At 42.1% G+C, this 22,261-nt stretch overlaps 1 protein-coding gene across 3 annotated transcripts in view; it reads left to right on the top strand.

Moving 5' to 3' along the window:
- The window catches only part of EPHA7 (EPH receptor A7), a 268,727-nt gene extending 246,676 nt beyond the window's left edge, over window positions 1–22,051 (top strand). For all 3 annotated transcript variants that reach the window (XM_060237277.1, XM_060237267.1, XM_060237288.1), the window contains 5 exons: window positions 67–276; window positions 927–1,076; window positions 17,596–17,789; window positions 19,685–19,840; window positions 21,534–22,051. In XM_060237277.1, the coding sequence (XP_060093260.1) occupies window positions 67–276; window positions 927–1,076; window positions 17,596–17,789; window positions 19,685–19,840; window positions 21,534–21,648 (825 nt within the window). In that variant the 3' untranslated portion in view covers window positions 21,649–22,051. The remainder of the gene's footprint in view (window positions 1–66; window positions 277–926; window positions 1,077–17,595; window positions 17,790–19,684; window positions 19,841–21,533) is intronic.
- Window positions 22,052–22,261: the final 210 nt, after the last annotated feature.

Below are 22,261 nucleotides of genomic sequence, written 5' to 3'. Positions count from 1 at the left end.
CTTTTAAATGTTTACATCCTTCTCACTGAACTATTGCTCTATCTGCTTTTGTTTTATTCTCTTCAGAAACATGATGGGCAATTTACAGTTATTCAGCTAGTAGGCATGTTGAGAGGGATTGCTGCTGGAATGAGATACTTGGCTGACATGGGATATGTGCACAGGGACTTAGCAGCACGCAACATTTTGGTTAACAGTAACCTTGTTTGTAAAGTGTCAGACTTCGGCCTGTCCAGAGTTATAGAAGATGACCCAGAAGCTGTCTACACTACAACAGTAAGTTGAACATTACCACCCCACAAAAGCCTGCTCACTGAACTGCTTTAATACATGTGAGAGGTTCATATAACAGTAAGTAACCATGTGTAGCCACTTGAGATCCATTTGAAATGAAAAGAAAGTACTCAGGGAGGCAGACTGAAAGCACATAGTACATAAACCACCAGACCTGTTGCAGAAGGCTTCTACAATTTTCAGTGCAGGATAATAATGTTGCTGGTCCACAGCTGTGTTGAGTAGTACTGCTGGCAAATCTCCATTATGCCACATAACCCCAGCTGTTTCCCCTGAAGCCCCTGATTTCTTATGCTCTCTGAACTACAGAAAACTAGCATGCAAGGCAGAAGAATAAGCTTGACATGTTAGTTTTCATTATAAAGGATACTTTTTATATGGGGTTAGGAAGCAAACAAATATATGATTTGATAGTCATAAGTGCTACAGTAAAAGCCACGTAGTATGAGTTTGTGAACTGTCTCGCTTGGTTTTGGTTTTTTGGGGGGTGGGGAGGGAATTGTCTAGCACCTGTGAGCTATTGCCAAGTTCAAAGGAGAAATATAAGGAGAAAATACATCCCCCAGTTTTAATTTCTTTTCATAAATACAAATGCAGTAATGAATCTATCTGAAGCAATCTTTTGTCCGTAGGGTGGCAAAATACCAGTAAGATGGACAGCACCAGAAGCCATACAGTATCGCAAGTTTACATCAGCTAGTGATGTATGGAGTTATGGAATAGTTATGTGGGAAGTAATGTCTTACGGAGAGAGGCCTTACTGGGACATGTCAAATCAAGATGTAAGTTTTTTTTAAAAAACGAAAAATTTAAAACGTTTTATATTGCATAGATTTGTATAAGTAGAGCATATGAATAAAATGGCTGAACCTCCCTCTAGGATCATAGCGTCATCAAGAAGTAATATAAAAGAATCTGTCTCTATTTTAATACAATAACAATGTCACTGTATGTATTTTTATAGTTTACTTTTTACATTTTTCCTATGTTTATAAATTCCTTATGGGAACTAATATTAATCCTAACCCACAAAAGTGTGCATTTTCAGTACATACATAGATTGGATGCTATTTAAATATAACAATAACTTAATATAAAAGTTTGGGATGCAAAAGACTGCTTGTGATCTTCATGAATGCACCACAGTTTTTCCCACCCCCTTCCCTTCCCTGCCAGTTCTGAAGGTGGGCTTGATCTCTGGAACAATATTCACTGTAGAGCAAGGAGCTTGGACTGGAAATGAAAATGAAAATTTGCAAGTATATGCACAGATTTTAGTGCATGGTGCTTTTTGAAAAAAACTACAAATATCTATATTTTATATAAGTTTCAGCACTGATGTGAACTAATAATACATTCAGATGTCATACCAAATTCTTACTAAATATTTTGTAGGTGTGCACAAGCACAGTTTGTTGACTGTGCTCATGTGTTTCTCTCATTCCTCCACAGTTTTTCTTCCTGTCAAAATCAGAGCTGGCTTGAATACATCCTAGTTAGATCAAATTCCATTTTACCATTACTTCTGAGTGCAGGCACCTCAGCAAATTGAGATTTGTTTCCTTTCCAGGCCAGGGTTCTAAATTGGGATTTAATATCATTTATAATCCTAGCTTCTAATTTTGTTGAGGCATCTATATTGGTGCTCGATCAAACTAGGAAGAGCTCACTCAAACTCCAAACAAGAAATGCAGTGGTGTGAACTTTGTAAACAAGCTATGTCCATGCACATTGATAAAGTTTATAAAAAACAGACATCTTATGTGAAGTAATGGAGGAGGAGGAAGAGATTGGATTTATACCCTGCTCTTCACTCAGAATCTCAGAGCATCGATCTCCTTCCCTTTCTCTCTCCACAACAGATACCCTGTGAGGTAGGTGGAGCTGAGAGAGCTCTTTCGAGAACTGCTCTTTCAAGAACAGCTCTGAGAAAACCAGGGTTCTTTTTCTAGCAGGAGCTCCTCTGCATATTAGGCCACGCCCCCTCAATGTAGCCAATGCTCTAAGAGCTTAGAGGGCTCTTAGTACAGGGCCTACTGTAAGCTCCAGGATGCTTGGCTACATCAGGGGGCGTGGCGTAATATGCAGCAGAGCTCCTGCTAGAAAAAGAGCCCTGGAGAGAACTCTGATTGACCCAAGGTCACCCAACAGCTGCATGTAGAGGAGTGGGGACTCAAACCCAATATAAAGTCCTCCACTCTTAATCACTACACCAAACTCGCTGTCATATAATTGTTACAACTAAACTCTCACCTTGTGATAACTTAAAGCTATAAATCTACATACCCACTAACTGCTTAGGTATGAAACTGAGCTATATCTGAATATTTGAGTCTAAGGCAAGGGTGTTGATCTCATTTGAAGGCCAGATCTGACATATATGAGACCTTGTCAGACCAGGCTATATGTGTCATAGAATGTAATGCCAGGTACTGGATATGTTAAATTTATAAAGGACACAGACAAACACAATTAAAGATTTTTTAAAAAAAATCTTAAAACATGCTTAAAAGATACCACTGTTGCAGTGTCTTATAACTGACACATCTTGCTCTGAATTATTGCATCAAAATCTGGAGACAATGTCTGTGCTGTAGCAATCTGGAGTATGCTGTTCAGATGTTTATCTGAATTTGCAAACCTACTTTTGATTTACTGACATTCATTACAGCAATTTCATGGTCAATACTTTGAGCCTAAGACTCAGAGGAAAATATGAAATGGCTGGATATTGCAAGTTTTTATACATAAGTTGCTTCATATGCTGGTCAGCCAATGGAGAAAATAGAGGCTTTGTTCTGTAGATAGATTGAGCAAGCCTGGCAAAGCAAGCTGTGATGCAGAAGGAAGCAAGAGAGGGAGAAGAAAGCAGACAACAGTGAGTTGCTTACAGGCCTGATAAGAGCCCTCTGGGGGCCTGATCTGGCTCACGGGTCACAAGTTCGACACCCCTGGTCTTAAGATGTTTGACTCTGTTACAACTACTTGCAGAACTTTCCATAGATGGAGACAAATTTGTATACATTTATAGTTTTGAGCTATCATAAATACTGAAGGTGTTTGCTTCTGATACAACTATATAGAAATTAATATTTTGACTTTTTCTGTCATAATGACATTAAGTAAAAATTTGAATTCTTATTTGATTGTGCTGTACGTTACATGCTTCTTAAATGACCTTCCTGCAGTTAAAATTACTGCTCACCTTGACACACTCAAATATAGACACCCCCCACTCTTATTTCTTTCTTCGATAGATTATTATTATTATTTGTTAGGCTTCATGATCGCCCCATCCTGGCCAAAGCTCTAGGTGATGTACAACAATGGGTAAAAATACATAACGAATAAAATCAATTACATTCAAAAACAGATTGTGAACTCCGATGGCGTCATATTAAAGTGTATCATATGAAAGTGCTACTATTCCTTCTTTCTGGATGCTGTTTCAGGGACAGGGGATAAGAAACATGCATACTTCCAATGTAGTCAGGGCCAAAGCATTTGCAAAGTTATGTGGCAGATCATTCTTTACCCCAGAGAGACAGTTTTTTGAGTAATGCATGCTTATGTCATCCTTAGTGTATCAGTAATATTCTTGTCTTTTATGCCTTTCAGCCAGTTGATTTTTATTATGAGGATCAAATAGGGTTGCCAAGATCAAGGTGGGGCCTAGAGATATAGAATCGTAACTGAAGTTCAGACTACACAGATCAATTTTCTTGGTGAAAAAGACTGCTTTGAAGGGTAGACTTTAATGACATTATACCTTGCTTGGGTACTTCGTTTCCCCAAATCCCTTCCTACCCAGTTTCCATGTCCGCATCTCCAGGAATTTCCCAACCCAGAGTTGGCAACCCTAGAAGCAAAAGTTACAAGTGACATTCAGTTTCCTAGTGGAAATAATATATATATGTGCAAATAAGGGTGGGGGTACCATGCCATTTCAATGTAATTTTTATAAAGCTGATATATATCAGAGGGTTTTTTCAATCTACTATCTACAATCTAAATTATGAGAGTTTGGCAGAGTGCAGAGTTGTTAATATTTGACAGTCTCGGTGTCAGAGATTTCATGGACTGTCAAAATATGGGAAAACAAGTCTGTGGGGCAGAGTAAGAGAAATATTTACATTCCCTAGACACTCAGTAGATTTTCATTTCTTTTGACACCTTCCTTCTGTACTAGATTCAAACATAAAAGGTGTCTGACAGGAATATAAGATGCCTCAAAGGCAAAGCTTACCTGTCTTTCAAAAAAAAAAAAACCTACAAGACAGTATAAGTATGAGTGGGAACTATGACAAAATCAATATTCTTGTACTACTTGCCAAAGTTTTACATTGCACTTAAGGTATTTTGTTGCCTCCGTAAGTACCCTTGCTGTTTTCAGCTGTTATTTCTTACAGTGACAAGAAAAATAACAGATAAGTTAAAGTCTGATACATATATAATCTATAAATAATAATATATAAATCATATTGTACTCAAGTCCGATTTGCAAGCCCTTCTTACTTCAGATACACAAGGGCTGTTGGCTAAAGTTCAGCAATAGTGGGAAGAGGAAACCCTAATCAGAAGTGCCTTGGTAATTTAAAAGGTAAGGGCTTTTTTTAATAGAAAAAGCCCAGCAGGAATTCATTTGCATATTAGGCCACAGACCCCAATATGCTATCAACTGCATTTCATGGATGTGTGTTCTCACACAGCCCAATGAGAGACCGTGTTTTGCCCCACCCCAACACAGCCAGAAAGAGAGAGCCTCATGCAGTGGAGCAGGCAGCAGCAGGCCCAGCTTCTCCTGGGAGGGGGCACTCGTGGGTGGCTTCATGTCTCGCACTCTCTTCACAAGCCCGTTGAAGGCTGGAGGCAGCAGAGAGGATAGAGTACGCAGTCTGGGAGCGCATGGCTGCCTAGTGGCTTCCCTCTGCCGTGACCTTTTTCTGAGTCAAAGCCCTGACCAAGCCCACCAGAACTGTGTTCCTGTGTGTTCCTGTTCGAAAAAAAGGAAAGGATTATGGCCCTTTCTGCATTTGTATTTTGCTTCAGTTTCTGGGCACATTGAAGTCTTCTCTTCTACATTGTGTTTCGCTTTCACATCTGTCTCGCTGCGCTCATTTTTATGTCTTCTGCATTTGTTAACCATCATTCAGCATCCAGACCGCTTCCAGCACTCTACTGCCCTGCAATAAGCAAAACTCCTTTTGCTGCAGTTCTTTGTTCTCAACTGCTTTTAAATTGCTAATCCTTTCTAAAGTAGAATTCTTTCTGTGGGTATTTAAGTGCTGCCCACTGCCCTCTCATTCTGCTTCTCTCTTTTTTGGTTGATGCCCCCTCCCCACTTCTTTTTTCTTTCTCTCCTTCTACAAAGACAAAAGAGCCTTTCTCTTTCTTTTCGCAGAATCATGGAGGGAGAGGTTGAGTCTGCAGTTAAAGGTTTTGAAACATGCTTGTATTTCTCTTCAGCTTAAACAAAGCAGCCAGTTGCCTCAGAGTGTTAAGTTTTGTATTTTTAAGTTTTGTAAGTTTTATACAAGGGTTGTTTGTTCAAGTCCTGTATTGGACAGGTACATTTTTTAAAAACAAAGGGATCACTGGTGAAAAAAAAATTACTGAACTGTGAGGTCATCAGAGTGATTTCCTGCTTTCCTTTCCTCAGAGGAAAATGGCAACGTTCAACTAGCATCCTCTTTAACTTTTCCCACCCTCATTAATAATTTTATTGATGGTTTGTGGGATACAGGTATAAGGGAACCAGTGCAAGAACCATTTGAAAGGAATCAGCTGGGCTGCCAATCTTTAGGTGTTTTTTTAAATTGCTCTATAAGCTAGCAGCTGTATATCCCCTCCCCCAGATGGGGTGGAAATACAGAAAGTATAATCCATACAGAGTGATGCTCTAGGCATGAAATACTGAGCAATTTAACATATGTAGAATGAAAGCAAATTATCCAAATAAAAGGCATAACAACTTAACTGCTGGGAAACTATGGAGTAAAAACAGAATGCAGAAGGGGCCTATATTATAGCTATATATTGTTTTGTGTTGTTTGTGTAATTATATCATTCTTTTGGTTCATGAGAATTGTGAATGTGGTTATTCAGGATCTGTGCAGTGAGTACCACTGCCCTAGTAGATTACACAAGTAAAAAGACAAATAGAAAAGCAAAAACAAAACAAAACCCACAGCCAGAAGGCATAATCCACAAAGTGTATATTTTAGCTCTATTATTTTAAAACAATATTTGGACTCTGAATAGGAAAAAAAAACGTATTTTAAAAAATGAACAAAACACACATGCTTATATTTAGAGTAGCTTTGGAAATTCCCACCTATATAATGCAATAGGTGGAGTAATGTTACTTTCAAGACGGACTTTTACTGAATGAAAAATATTTTTGAGATAGAAAAATTGAATTGAAATTTCCTTTTGAAAAAACACTTGGAGAATCTGAAATTTAGAAAAAGGAAAAATCAGCTATGGATCAGTGAACACTCCATCTTTCATTCCTTTGTAGATTTGGTTTTATTACTTTCCATAGTTTTGTTTTTGTTTTTTGTTTTTTGCTGTTGGTTTTGTAAAGTAATTTGTATTTAAATGCATATTTTGCAATTTTTACAAACAATTTATATGGTATTTACAATTTCAATTCAATTTATTTATTTGGCCATATATGGTATTTACACATACAGTCAATATCATATATATGCTATATGTATGAATTTCTTGATGAATGAATTACATTGAAAAATTCAAGCATTTTATAGGAAACAAACTGTTGCAGGGAAACAGCTGAAGCAATGTGGTGAACAACTATAATATCATGTAGGGTTACAGTAACAGGGATCTGTGTTAAAAGGCATTGGGAGTATACACCTTTGTTCTTGATGCAAACTGTTTATGACCAATTTCGCACTCACCTTACGCCGCTCTCACGTTAGTCTTCTCAGCGTGGCTTCCTTCCAATTTCATGCTATCTGCCCTGGGGCTGCAGCAAGAGTCAACATTTTCACGCAGCAAACAGAAATCGCTAAAAAACAGATCTTCTTCGTGGTCTCTGTGCTTCACACTCATGGGATAGTGCGCCTGCGCCGATCCCCGAATCGGTAACTGAAAAAGCCCGGGATTTTTTCGCGCTCGGCGCCACTGAGCATGCGCACGCGACCCACTGCGCATGCCCACCAGCGCCCGCGCGACAATCCCGCCAGTTCCTTTCTGACCGCCGCGCTAGAGAGGTTCACTTTCTGCTTTCCCGGTCGGTGAGAATTTCTTTTCTCTCGTTTTTGCCCGTTTTCACTGTGTAAATAGTTCGTTAGTTAGTCATTAGTATATAGTTAGATAGTGTATAGTTAGATAGTAAAAAAAAAAAAAGCGTTTTTTTCCGTTTGTCTGGCGGCCTGCCCATTGGGGCGCTCCGCTTTCGCTTTCCCCCATTTTTTCTCTCAGTCGTTTTTTAGCTGAGAGTTTTTTCTCGGGCGGCTGCTTATGGAAAGTCGCTGGGGGTTTTTCAAGCGCTGTCGTGCTTGCGGCAAGAAGATCGCCCCTCCGGACGGCCATTCCCTTTGCCTGCTGTGCCTTGGAGAGACGCACAGGGTAGAGTCGTGTCCGCATTGCCTTCGGTTCTCTAAACAGACCAGAAAGAACCGCGCGGCTCGATTATCGGCGGCACTGACTGAATCGGCGCTTCGGCCTCATCGACCGATGGAGTCATCGGCACCGAAGTCGACCGACACCCCGGCACAGGAGCTCGCATCGGCCGATGCCGCTCCGATATTGACTTTAGAACTGCCGGAGGAGCGTGGCGCTACAAACCGTTCCCACGAGGGCTCGGGTACGCCCGCTGAGAAACGCCGAGAGGACTCGGGGACCCGAGCTCTTAAGAAGGCGAAGTCGAAGGAGAAGCGCAAGCGACCCCGCACTCCTTCCCCGTCGGGTGGTGCATCGACATCGACAAAACCGTCAAAGTCGGCGCGGGTCTCTCCGATTCGGAGCCCATCAGTCCGTCGGCTGTCGGCGTCGGAGCACGAGCCAGAGATCGACCTCACACAACGGTCTTCATCTTCCGGCTCCCGTCGGCGGTCGATCAGTGACTCGGCGTCGGAGGTGGATGCTTCGGCACCGGTCATAGATCCGCCGTTCAAGTCCCGACAAAGGCGAGAGCGATTTCCCGTTCTCCAGCGCTTCCCGATACCACCATGGGAACAGCGCAGGTGGCAGCCTTCCTACTCCAGGTATGAATCCTGTCGATGGTACCCCGACGAGTATCCAGACTGGGAGCAAGCGTCGGAGTTTTCTTCGATGTCGAGGGTTTCGCATCGATCCCGGAAGGCGTCGGCATCGGTTTCGGTTCCCCCAGACCGTCAGCTGGTTCCGGTCGAGACCCCGCTAAGACCACCGCTGATTCAGCTTCCACCTCGAGAATCGACCCCGATGCTCTCGGAGCATTCTACCCAGCGAGACTCCTCTTCATCGGAGTCGGAAACTGAAGAGCCGGAGTTGGAACCCTCACCGGGTCCCCAAACGGCGGAAGATCTTCCGATTTCGCCGTCGGAGGATCTTAAGTCTTACGGAGACCTCGTGAGGCGAATTGCTGCCACCCTCAAACTGCCTGTGACTCAGCCGGAGCCTGTAGTGGATGACAACGTGTTTGACATCATGCAAAGGAACACGTCCACTGCAGTGGCCCTGCCGGTTACCAAGGTGATCCTTCAGGCCATCAAGGAACCTTGGAAGAAGCCTTCTTCGACACCGGTCTCTTCCAAACGGCTGGACCACATGTACAGGGTCCAGGAGGCAGGGGCCGAATTCTTGTTTACCCACCCGCGTCCGAACTCGGTGGTGGTCTCATCCTCATCGAAGGCTAGGAAGGTGCATTCTTCCCCACAGGACAAGGAGGGCAGGAAGATTGATGTAATGGGCCGCAAGGTCTATTCAGCGGGGGCACTCGGCATTAAGGTGGCTAACTACGCTGCATGCATGGCCAGATATCAGTATGCAGTGTGGGAACAGCTCTCTCCCTTCCTCTCTTCTTTAAGCGAGGACAAGAAGACGGCGGCAATGAAGTTGCAAAAAGAAGGTCTCGTTGTGGCCAGACAGCAGCTGGCCGCGGCGAAACATATGGTTGAGGCTTCAGCCAAGGCTATTACTTCTGCAGTTTGCATCCGCCGGCACTCCTGGCTCAGGTCAACGGCACTACACCAGGACACCAAGACCTTTATTGAAGACTTACCCTTTGAGGGTGATGGACTCTTCAGCGCCACAACTGACACGGCGCTGCAAGAGTTTGACAAGAGTGTCAAGACGTCTAGGAACTTGGGTGTCCAGTCGTCCTCCAAGTCCTCTAAATCCAAGCAATGGCCCAAACCCTGGTCCAAAAAACCATACCAAAAGTTCTCCCCGGAGCAGTGGCGTCCTCGTTCTCAACAACCCGAACGACCGTCCTACTCCGGTAACGGCAGAAACCGTTACGGGGGCCAGCCTTCCAACAAGTCTAAGGGGGCCTGGCCACAGAAGCAGGGGGTTTGACTTCCCGCTAGCACGCGTCATCGCTCCCACTGCCGACTCCTCCATCCGTCTACGCCCTTTCCTGCCTGCCTGGGAGTTGATCTCCACAGACAGGTGGGCTCTGTCCATCGTGAAAGAGGGCTACATAATAGAGTTTATTCAGACCCCAGACCAGTCCGTGGTAGTTACCACTCCCCCTTCCCCACCTCTGCTGGCGGAGGTGAACAACCTCCTACAAAAACAAGCCATAGAGGAAGTTCCATTGGAGGCCAGGACAGGAGGTTTCTACTCCCGCTACTTCCTGGTCCCCAAACGGGACGGGGGCCTGAGGCCTATCATGGACCTTCGGAGTCTGAACAAATTTATTCGGTACCAGAAGTTCAGAATGGCCACGCTGCAAACAATCCTGCCCCTCATCAATCAAGGGGACTGGATGGCGACCCTGGACCTCAAGGATGCCTACTTTCATGTCAGCATTCATCCTTTTTTTTTTTATAAAAATTTTTATTGTTATGTATTCCACCACCAATCCACCTCTGTGAGAGTCCCAGGCCATAGATACATTATAATATTCCATAAATTTATAACTATTAACATTTCGTCCAAATACAACTCCGTCACTCTATTTAAACATCTTATCCATTCATTTTCTTATTAACCAACCAATCGTCTTAAATTGTTTAAACTTTTCCAAATATCTCACCATCTTCCTAAACCACCCCTCCTCCTGTTCCCTAACCTTTAATCCATTCATTCTTCGTATCTTCATCGTTAAATACTCCAAAATAATTATATTATTCATTCTATCCCTCCAGTGATTAATTGTCAATTCCTCAGCTTCTTTCCAATTCCTTGCTATCACTTGTCTTGCTGCTACTAACATCAAATTAATCCATTTACTATCCTCTTTTGATCTTAATCCCACACCATCCAAATTAATAATTGCCATTGCTTTGGATATACTTATTTTCCATCCCATAATCTTTGTCATCTCTATGCCAACCTGCATCCAGAATTTTTTCACTAAGGGACAATCCCACCACATGTGACTGAAAGTTCCAATTTCTCCACATTTCCTCCAACAATTTTTACTCCCTGATTTAGAAATATAATACATCTTAATGGGTGTATAATACCATTTCTGTATCATCTTCAATCCCTGCTCCTGCACTAACCTAGATGTTGTAACAAAGGGAGGTAATCTAAACATCCTCTCCCAATCTTCATCTAAAATTTTATCTCCAATATCTGTTTCCCAATGTTCCTTCAAAAATTCTCTCGGGGATTTCCCTGTACCTAATAAAATCTTATACAATTCATCCTGCATTCAGGCGTTTCCTAAGGTTTGCAGTGGGTGCTCGGCACTTCCAATTCAGGGCCCTGCCGTTTGGACTGTCTACTGCCCCTCGGGTGTTCACGAAGCTGATGAGTGTGGTGGCTGCCCATCTTCGTCTGCAGGGAGTCGTCGTCTTCCCATACATCGACGACTGGCTTCTTGTGGCGAAGTCGAGGGAGAGTCTAACAACACACATTGCCATCACTCTGCGTCTTCTCGGCACCCTGGGGCTGCAGATCAACTTGGAGAAGTCCCATCTCACTCCTTCAAAGACAGTTCAATTCATAGGGGCTCTGTTGGACACACAGCAGCATCGAGCATTTCTTCCTTCGCAGAGAGCGAAGGACATCATCGATTTGGTACAGCTTCTTCGAAGGCGGCAGTGGGGCACGGCCCAGCAGCTCCAGCGGATGCTGGGGTTGATGGCTGCGACGACAAGCGTGCTACGCTTCGCAAGACTGCACATGAGAGGCCTACAGTTATGGTTCTTGCGCCATTTTCGACCTCTCAGAGACTCACCTCGAAAGAGGTTCACCATTCCACTCGGGACTCTCCGCTCACTGCAATGGTGGGGAGCAGAGAGCAACATCTGCCAAGGGGCTCCTTTTCATCTGCCGACCCCTACAGTGACCATCGCTACCGATGCTTCCATGTGGGGGTGGGGAGCTCACCTGGAAGATCTATGTGTGGGGGGCAAGTGGACACCGAAACTGAGCCGGTGCCATATAAACTATCTAGAACTGCTGGCGGTTCACTTTGCCCTTCGATCTTTCCGCCCACTGTTAGCGGGAAAGACTGTGGCATTGCTTACGGACAACACCACTACCCTGTGCTATATAAACAGACAGGGGGGGACAGTGTCTCGCAGACTATGCTCGCTGGCGATAGATCTCTGGGAGGAGTGCCTCCAGTGGGACATTTTTGTAAAGGCCACACATCTGCCGGGGGTCCTCAACATACAGGCGGACTCTCTCAGCAGGGGGGGAGCCTCCCCACACGAATGGGAACTGCATTGGAGGTTCCTAGAGCCAGTGTTCCAACTTTGGGGCTACCCGCAGTTGGATGCTTTTGCCACAGCGCAGAACAAGAAGTGCCCCTTGTTCTGTGCAAGGGGAGGTGCGGATCCGGCTTCCTTGGGAGACGGACTTCTACTTCGGTGGGAGGGCTGGTTCCTGTACATGTTCCCGCCCTTACCTTTGCTGACGAGGGTGGTCCACAAGCTAGTGCAGGAGAAGCCACGCTGCATCCTGGTGACTCCGTGGTGGCCCCGTCAGAGCTGGTTCTCGATTCTGCTCCAGCAGTCGAGGGGGACCTTTTACCAGTTCCCGGCAGAACCGGACCTGTTGTCGGCCCAGGGCGGGCACGTGCTCCATCACAACGTGCCTCACCTGAAGCTGACAGCGTGGTTCATCGACCACTAGACTTTTCCACTAGGGTCCAGCAGGTGCTCCAAAGCAGCAGGAAACCTTCCACCCGTGCCTCTTATGAGAGGAAGTGGAAGAAGTTTAGCAAATTTGTGGCTGACTCCCCGATGCCGCCTGCCTCGGTTGGGCTGTCGGCAATTTTTGAGTTTCTTTTGTCTTTGGTGGACGAGGGACTGGTATTCTCCTCCATCAAGGTCTACTTAGCAGCTATTTCTGCTTTCCATGGTTCGGTTGAGGGTTACACCGTTTTTGCTCACCCGCAGTCAAAAAGATTCATGAAAGGGCTGTTCCGCCTTCATCCCCCTTCTAGATCCCCTCCACAGTTGTGGGACTTGACTTTGGTTCTGGACAAGTTGACTCGCCGTCCTTTTGAACCCATGGCAATGTGTTCCCTGCAACTTTTGTCTTGGAAGACTGCATTTTTGGTTGCCATCACTTCAGCACGTCGTGCGGGGGAGCTCACGGCGATGAGGTGTGACTACCCATACCTTGCCTTTCGGGAGGCTGGGGTTTCTTTGGCTCCGGACATTACATTCCTCCCGAAAGTGGTTTCCCAGACTTAGAAGTTTGGTTGCCCACCTTTTTCCCTAACCCTTCCTCGGATGAGGAACGCAGGCTGCATGCGTTAGATGTCAAGCGTGCCCTCCTGTTTTATTTGAATCGTTCACGGGGGTTTCGTAAGGACAATCAGCTTTTTGTCTCCTATTCTGCCCCCAAGTTAGGGTCCAAAATTTCGTCTCAAAGACTTTCCAAGTGGCTCACTGAGACGATCAAACTTTGTTATTTGTTGGCTAAGAAGCCTTTACCTGGACCTGTTCGTGGACACTCCACAAGGGCGATGGCCACGTCGGTGGCATTCCTGAAGGGTGTGTCTCTGTCTGATGTCTGCAAGGCGGCTACCTGGTCTTCTCCGCATGCCTTCATGAAGCACTACGCGCTGGACGTGCATGCTCAGCAGAGGACTCGGTTGGGAGCTGCGGTGCTGCAAGCTGTGTCTTCAGGTTGACCGTCTTCCCACCTCCAGGTATGCTTGCTTGCTAATCTCCCATGAGTGTGAAGCACAGAGACCACGAAGAAGATAGACAGGTTGCTTACCTGTAACTGTAGATCTTCGAGTGGTCATCTGTGCATTCACACTACCCGCCCTCCTTCCCCGCTGCTGACGGTCTCCTTCCAGTAAGAGGCTTTCGGCGGTCAGGAAGGAACTGGCGGGATTGTCGCGCGGGCGCTGGTGGGCATGCGCAGTGGGTCGCGTGCGCATGCTCAGTGGCGCCGAGCGCGAAAAAATCCCGGGCTTTTTCAGTTACCGATTCGGGGATCTGCGCAGGCGCACTATCCCATGAGTGTGAATGCACAGATGACCACTCGAAGATCTACAGTTACAGGTAAGCAACCTGTCTTTTCTGTTTGCTGCTTGCTGCAGCCCCGGAACAGATAGTGTGAAATCATAAGGAAGCCGCACTGAGAAGACAAATGTGAGAGCAGCGTAAGGTGAATGCAAAATAAGTCTTCATTTTTGCAATATTTTAAAGATATTTGAAAAAGCTCAGAGGAAATTGTAAGTTTTCAAAGTGAACATTTGCAGAATATCCACATTTGTATGTACCCACACACACACACACACACACACAAAACAACAACCACCAGACCCAGGTTCTGTCAACCCTAGCAGGAAGTTATTCCAGGGGAGTTTGGATATACATAGATGTGGATATATATTTATATTTATCTTCTGTTTAAATATAGGGAATGAGTGTAGCAGTGTTCTGACCAAATTTAAAATGGTGAGCTGTTAGAGCAGAAGCTTGCTTCTGACTCTCCTGTGTCCATTAGCATTGCTCATTAAGGTTCCTTTCTCTATATGCAACATTTTCATTTCAGAGCTATGCATTATTTAAATTTGTGTTCATGATACATTTACTTCTTAATACAGGGAGCACTTTGGAGTCAAATAATGCAAATAATAGAGCCCAAGATAATTTTCTTAGCCCTTTTCCTGTACTGCTGATGTATCTTTCCTTCATCTTTACGTTTTGATTTTAAATCTTAGAATTATTTATCTTTCTTCCAGCACAGCATCATCTTATGTAAAATGATCAATTCAAAAATGTAATTTTAGTTTTTCAGAGCAAATGTGAGCCAGTAGCCTAAAGTTGTTTTTTTTAAGGCATCAACATCCATTCTTCCAGCACAGCATCATCTTATGTAAAATGATCGATTCAAAAATGTAATTTTATTCTTTCAGAGCAAATGTGAGCCAGTAGCCTAAAGTTTTTTGGGTTTTTTTAAGGCATCAACATCTTTGGCTGTTTTCCATCATATTTTCTTCCTCATGATAGAGCAAATATGTTGGCAAAAATCCCCAGTAGTGCCCTTCTCATTTTCTGTTGCAATTTTCTCCTTTTTGGAATTTGCCAACAAGGTGTTCTGTAAGTAGGTTTGCCAGTCTCCAATTGGGACCTGATTTCTTGTAGAATTATGACTGAATTCTAGACTACAGAGATAGGAGAGTATGGGATTATACCCAGCTGAGGTCCTTCCCTGCCCCCCCCCCCCAGGCTCCACTCCTAAATCTTCAGGAATTTCTCAACCCAGGGTTGGCAACCCTATCTGTAAGATGTAATATTATTTTGATTGTGTGCTGGGGGATTTTTAGATTGAGTGATGTCACAATTACTTGATTTAAAGTTTCCAGCAAGTCATTTCATTGATCCTGAAATCTCATAGTGATTATGTGGAGAAATGGCGTGTTATTAATAACTTCTTGAGCTTCATTTGAACTATAGATGTGTTTTGGTGTGAAAAGCAGCTGCATTGTTCGTGTCTTGTAGTAGCATTACTGTTATCTATATTATCATATCTATCTATCTATCTATCTATCTATCTATCTATCTATCTATCTATCTATCTATCTATCTATCGATCTAGCTATCGATCTATCATCATCATCATTAAAAAAAAAACGAGCCTGTATCTTATCACTCTGCTTATCAAAGTCTGAAGTCTTTCTCCAATTTCCACCTAAGAGCCCCTTAAGTTGAAAGAAGGCCTTTTATGTTGGAATAAAAGTTGAGTGGAATAATAGGTTACAGGCAATATTCTCTCTAAATATTCCCTCTAAACTGTGGAGTCTTGTGAGGAAAAAATATGCCTTATGAGTTACTTGCATTAAAGTTATGAGCTATTGTATAAATTAGTTTGTTCTGAGGCCATTTTTCCTGAGCTAAGACAAAAATGTGTGAGCCGGAGGCTAAAAAAACTGAGCTAACTCACACTAACTCAGCTTAGATGGAACACTAGACATGGCCACCTTTTCTTTATACCTTGCTCAGTACCACAATTTTTACCCTTCAAAACTGAAAGGACTTTGACACTCTCTAAAACAAACCATCAAACCTACAGCAACCTCTTCATGTATTAGCTACACTCAATCATAGTCATAGATAACAGTGGTAGAGAATAAGAAAAACAAAATTAGAGCCATTGGAATGTATGATGCATAAAAAGGGACATGTTAGATAAACAGTGAATAATGTTTAAAAAGAATGATGGATAGTAAAGGGAATTAAGTTACAACAATAATGGCTTGTTACATTGCACCTTATTTTTTATCTTCAAATTATTCCACAGCATACATTGCTGCCTACCTTGCTTTATGAACTGATAGTCTTAACGTGATTGTACTTGTGATTGTTCTCTCTATCAAGTATGTTTTTATCCCACCCTTTCTTGAAGGAGCTCAGTAATGCATCTGGTTCTTCCGTATTTGAGACTTGGTATGTCAGACTGAGAGGGAATCATGCTACAGTCACTCAGTGAGCTTTATGGCACTGTGGGATCTGAACCCTTATCTAGTCAAGCAGCCTAACCACATTGTATCCCTACATCCCAATGGCTTTCTGTGTTCGTGATGTTACATTTAGCAATGACTTGTTTTTCTGTGGAAGATTTTGGTGCCAAAGCCTGCTTATTCTTTTTCTTTCTTTCTTTTTTAACAATCCTTTTTTTTTTTCATTTTGCAGTCCTGTGCTCCAGTGAATTTGCATGCATCAGACCAACAATTTTTTAAAAGATATATGCAAGGTTATTATGTACACACAAACATTGGACAGTTGCCAGTTTTTATTTATCATATCAGCTTAATTTCCTAGGGCTAATCCCAAAAGAAACCACTGTTGTTGGATTTTTCTGCAAACTGCAAAAGGAACAGTCTTATGCTACCCTTCAAGAATTCTAATGCAGTTATGTCAGTCCATGGCAGTATCTACAGTTTACCCCTATTCCCTAAAAAATACAATGTTTAACACTTTATTACAACTCTTTTTGTCTACACATTGCTCCCCTGCATGGTTTCTTATCCAGCTCTAGGGGCTTATAGTAGTTTCCTGTGATTTCTCTCCCCTCCTTTCTTCTGTCTTTTGCTTAAATCTCAAATGGAATCAGCTGAGGAAGTGAAATAGTGGGCGTAAGTTTTGCTTCTGACATTGTCCCCCTGTACCATATCACACCTTTCCTTATACGTCTAGATTTCACTTCTACTGATTCCTTCAGATATTACCCAGCCAAGCTGTGCTTGTTCATTTTACATTATTGGTTTCGTTGTCCACTAGTTTTCAGATAATTTTTGTCAAGTTCTTGCATAGCATGCATAAATACCCAAACCTCTGTTCATTAAAAGCTACTTGTTTCCTTGCCCAGAAGAAAAAAAAGCCTTTTGGGTAAATGCTATTGCTTTCAAAGAGCATCTCTATGTATCAATTTATCAGCTGCACCCTTGGTGAATTTAATTGCTGTTCCCTGCTGCTGATTTGACTAGGTAATGCAACCATGTTCTTAGTACACACCACAGAATAATCTGTTTAATAAGCATGGAAAATAAAAACAAGTTCATTATACAGCAACATGAATGCAAGTGTCAAAACAACAGGCTGCATTTGAAAGATACATTTCATAAAGCTTTGATTGCTTAATTTGGCCGTTCAGTTCTTTTTAAGCCGTAAAGAAAATTCAAAACCATGTTGTTTTGCCTACTAGGTTATAAAAGCAATTGAAGAAGGGTATCGCTTGCCAGCACCCATGGACTGCCCTGCAGGCCTTCACCAGCTGATGCTAGACTGCTGGCAGAAAGAACGTGCAGAAAGGCCAAAGTTTGAACAGATAGTGGGCATTCTGGACAAAATGATTCGGAACCCAAACAGCTTGAAAACTCCCTTGGGAACCTGTAGCAGGTAAAATTACTGATTATTTTTCTAAGCTGGATATTTTTAGACTGTTCATATATATATTGGTTGCTGTTAGCCTTTTAGGAATAGGTACAGACATCTAATGTTCAGGCTGTCTTCACAAGGATAAGCCAGTAGATCTTGGCCTGTGCTGTGCATCATAAACCTGATAAGTAAATAAACAGAACGGTAACAATATACATTTTTGTAAGAACAAGTTAGAATGCATTGCTACTGATTTAGACTCTCACATTGTGTTTATTTGTACACCATTTTCTGTTCCAAAGCAGGATGCAGTATTTAAAACAAACACTTAAAAAGATTATAATTCTCTCGAAAATCTGTTAAGAGTTACAGCATTAAATAAATTAAAATGCTATGCCATTAAGGGTGACTGACTGACTGACTGACTGACATTAAAATGCAAGATTACTAAAAAGATATAGATATGCTAAAAGCAGCAACAATGGGTGTGTTCACACACACTAAATAATATGCTTTGCAACTGGATTTTTACTGTGTCAGAATAGCAGAAGCCACTTGCAAACAGTCACAATGTAAAAGCACCCAATATCTTTGCTCGTTTCATAAAAAATGCTTCCCTGTATAAAAATTTATATCAGATGGACAGGAAAACAGGGAACATAATTGTCTGTGAGTGCTACCACAGAAAGTGACCTGTTCCTTTCCCTCATGATCTCAGAACAGGGCCTCTCCAGCTAACAAAGGTGACCACTGGCCTCTTGCAGGTTCATTGCGGGGGGGAAATAACCACACACACACACACACACACACACATATATATCCCATGTGCATTTTCTTGAATTAAAAAGGGTATATTCACAACTTCCATTTATGATCTTCATAATTCTAGCACCGTTTAACTGGAGTAAGTGAATGGTTTTTAGCTGTGAAATTATGATGTACTAGTTTACTTCAATTCATTTCTTTTCTCTTTATTTAATTAAATATTTTATCTGAGACTAAGCGATACAAAGGACCATACTTCCTAATGTTTGAATGAGGCTTACTTCCAAGTAATACATTGAATTTAGGGTTGCTACGTCCCCCATGGCCACTGCCAGTGGATGGCAGGTTGCCAGATCTAGGTTGGGATACTCCTGTAGATTTGGGGATGGAACCTAGAAAGGACAGAGAGCTCAAGGAGTACAGTGCCATAGACCCCTCCCTCCAAATCATCTGTTTTCTCCAGGGGGACTTGGAAGCTGGCATCCCAGATTGGTTTACAGCCCTAAACCTATAGTCACAGAATGTTAGCGCTCTTGCAGAATAAGGGTCATTTGCATATCAGATATGCTGATTTAGTATGCCAGCTGGATCAGCACACAATCAAGTGGGTGATTTGTATAGCAAACACCCACGCTACTTACCACTTTTTCCAAATATCTTTACCAAAATCACATGTAGTGCCACATCAAGAAAGCTGACTCAGGGTAAGGCACCACCTAAACACAAGCTTGAATTATCCCACCGGTGAGATAATAGTTCATCAGATTCTTCATGTCTTTTCTTCACATCAAATAATCTAGATTTGATAATTCAGAGCAATAGTTTTCTCTTAAATGATTTTGCATAAAGTCCAAGACCATTCTGAAGCTGCTTCTAAGAATAACATTTTTATCCAGCTCCTAGTGAGTGAATCAGTGATGTTTATCCATCATACATAATTGTGTCTTCTGTTTCTGTGTTCTTTTCTTATTTAAAGACCAGCAATAGCTGTAGGGTTTTTGTTGTTATTGTAAGAGTGAAAATGTTCTGAAATCTTTAGTTTCTTGCCATAAGGTTAACCCAACTGGAGATTATAATTTTCTGTTCCTAATGCCAGTACTGTAATTTTTCCATTATGGTAATAATAACTTTGGATTTCTTTCCCCATCTAGACCAATCAGCCCTCTTCTGGACCAGAACACCCCTGACTTCACTACATTTTGCTCTGTAGGAGAATGGTTACAAGCCATCAAGATGGAAAGATATAAGGATAACTTTTCAGCAGCAGGTTACAATAACCTTGAGACAGTAGCCAGAATGACTATTGAGTAAGTTAATTGTATGTCTGTGGTTTTGAAACTAAATAACAGCCTAGTGTTAAAAAAATCCAAAATGTGTAGTCTCAACAGTCCTCAAAATGGCTTGAGCGATTATCACTTCAACAGCAAGTCTGTGAAATGGAGACAATCAGTTATGTGATGATGTCCTTCACTTGCTACAATTACAGAAACAAATTCCCACAACTGCCATCAGCACTACTAGTAGGGCTATGTAAAAGACAAAATAAACTGAGTTATCTGTAAAGTGTCATAAAAATAGTTACATAAGATATAAAAATGCATTTTTAAAAATCAGAGAAGGAAGAATGATAAATGGGAATCAATCATGTATTGCTAAAAATGTGTAGCATGACCATCTCTTTACTTTTTTAATTTGCTTACAAAATTTATAAATCACCTTTCTTTTCCCACAAGTAACCAAGGCGGCTAACAATTTATAAGATACATGATAAAATCACATTGTAAAACTACTATAATAAAGTCATATATTATAAAAAAAACATAATTAAAACATTTAAAAACATACATCATTAAAACAACTTTGTTAAAATGCATACAAAACATAACATTGAGTAGGAAGGAGGTGTCAGTGAGTGAATGCCAAATAAAACAAAAAAAGTCTTCATGTGCTGGTGGAAGATGTCAACAGAAGGAAACAGATGAATCTCCTAGATGAGAAAGTTTCAGAGCTTTGGTACCATGACAAGGCCCTCTCCCAGGTTGCGACCTGAGGAATATTCTGCTTAAAGTGTCAGGATTCCAAACTTGTCCTTGGTGACTAGATCTTGGTGCACTGATGATCATTTACACAGTACAAGGAATCCTAGCTAATCATTTGCAACACTGTAAAGACTGCTGCATTTCTGGAGGCTCTGTTTTGCTGAGTTATGAGTGTAGAGGACAGGACCAAATCTACATGTTTTTTGAGAGGGGGGGGGGCAAAATAAAAGATGATGCTCCCTTATGGGCCATTCTATCTTATGGTCCCATAGAATACAATGGACTCCATACCCAATTTGGCGCCCCCCCTTTGTTGGTGCCCAATTTCCCCCCCCCCCCCCTCGCCCAGATCTGGCCCTTGTAGAAGGAGACATTTGCTAAAGATACTTCCTTGTAAGCCTCAATCAGATCATTTCTCCTTCTCCATATCTTCTATATTGTAAGAGTTACCAAGTAATACGCTTCCTACTGAGACTACTTAATAATTAAGTTTCTTTACCACCTTGGTAAATACAATTACAATTAATCTGATGATAACTAAGTAATCCTGGGAAATCCTAACTGTAATGTCTTCTCCATTTTCCCCACAACATTCACACAAAGGGGTCACAACATATCCTTTGACAGGCACTCATACTCCTGGAGAACAAAGAAATCACCTCTACTCATTTTTTGACAAGATACTAGCAGTTGAAAAGAGTGTGCCTTTGTTCATTTTGTAAAAGGTATCTCACAATGCTGTCCATCACAGAGAACATTTTAAACTTTCTGGAGAGCATGAGATATTGTAAATCATACCTTTCTACTCATGGATGAATCTTCCTTTGACTGAAGAAGTATTTTGTTCACTGAACTATTTCTTCTGTTATAAGAACAGTCTCTGTGAGAAGAGTATATTTCAATTCAATCCACTATCAGTTGATTACCTAACGTTGAACTTTTCTCTTTTCTTTTCTCCTAGTGATATTATGAGTTTAGGGATCACATTGGTTGGCCATCAAAAGAAAATCATGAGCAGCATTCAGACTATGAGAGCACAAATGTTACATTTGCATGGCACTGGCATCCAAGTGTGATAGACATTTCTCCCTTATGAGGGAGGTGACAGACTGAGAGAACAGTGCTGGCCTTCAGTCTACATGAAGTGCTGCTAGAAGACACATGATTTCTTGGGTCCTTCCTGCAGACAATAGAAGGCCCATAAGAAGCACCTACAGACTTGAACTCCTAAGTGCCACCAGAAAGTTATTTTAAAAGGGAAACCAGATCCACCGATGGCGGCAACGAAAGCAGTGACAATAAACAAAGTACTACCTGAAACACCTACAAACACCTTGAACTCTCTAACCTCCTTTTTATCTAATGGACTTTTTAAAGTGTACATAAAGGATTTTAAAATAAAGAAAGAATATATTTGTCAGATAAAATCATGATATTGTTAAAGTCAACAAAATATTTTCCTTAAATCCTTTGATTTCAGACTCTTTTTTAAAAAAAATCAATTGTGTTTCTTCTTCATATAGATCTTCTTTTAGTGTGACCTTTATATCTTTGGACCTTCTTAGTGCTAAGCATATGACACATCATTACACTGGGGACCTTTGAAAGATTGTATGAGTTTCCAGAGACACAAGAAGTGCAACTAAGAAACATGTGTCTGGCTGGCCACTGGGAGAGATGAGGCAAGGT

This window comes from Heteronotia binoei, chromosome 1 (genome assembly GCF_032191835.1).
Source record: "Heteronotia binoei isolate CCM8104 ecotype False Entrance Well chromosome 1, APGP_CSIRO_Hbin_v1, whole genome shotgun sequence".
NCBI lineage: Eukaryota > Metazoa > Chordata > Lepidosauria > Squamata > Gekkonidae > Heteronotia > Heteronotia binoei.
The sequence above is the reverse complement of the archived record's forward strand: the minus strand, read 5'-3'. Positions and strand labels throughout refer to the sequence as shown.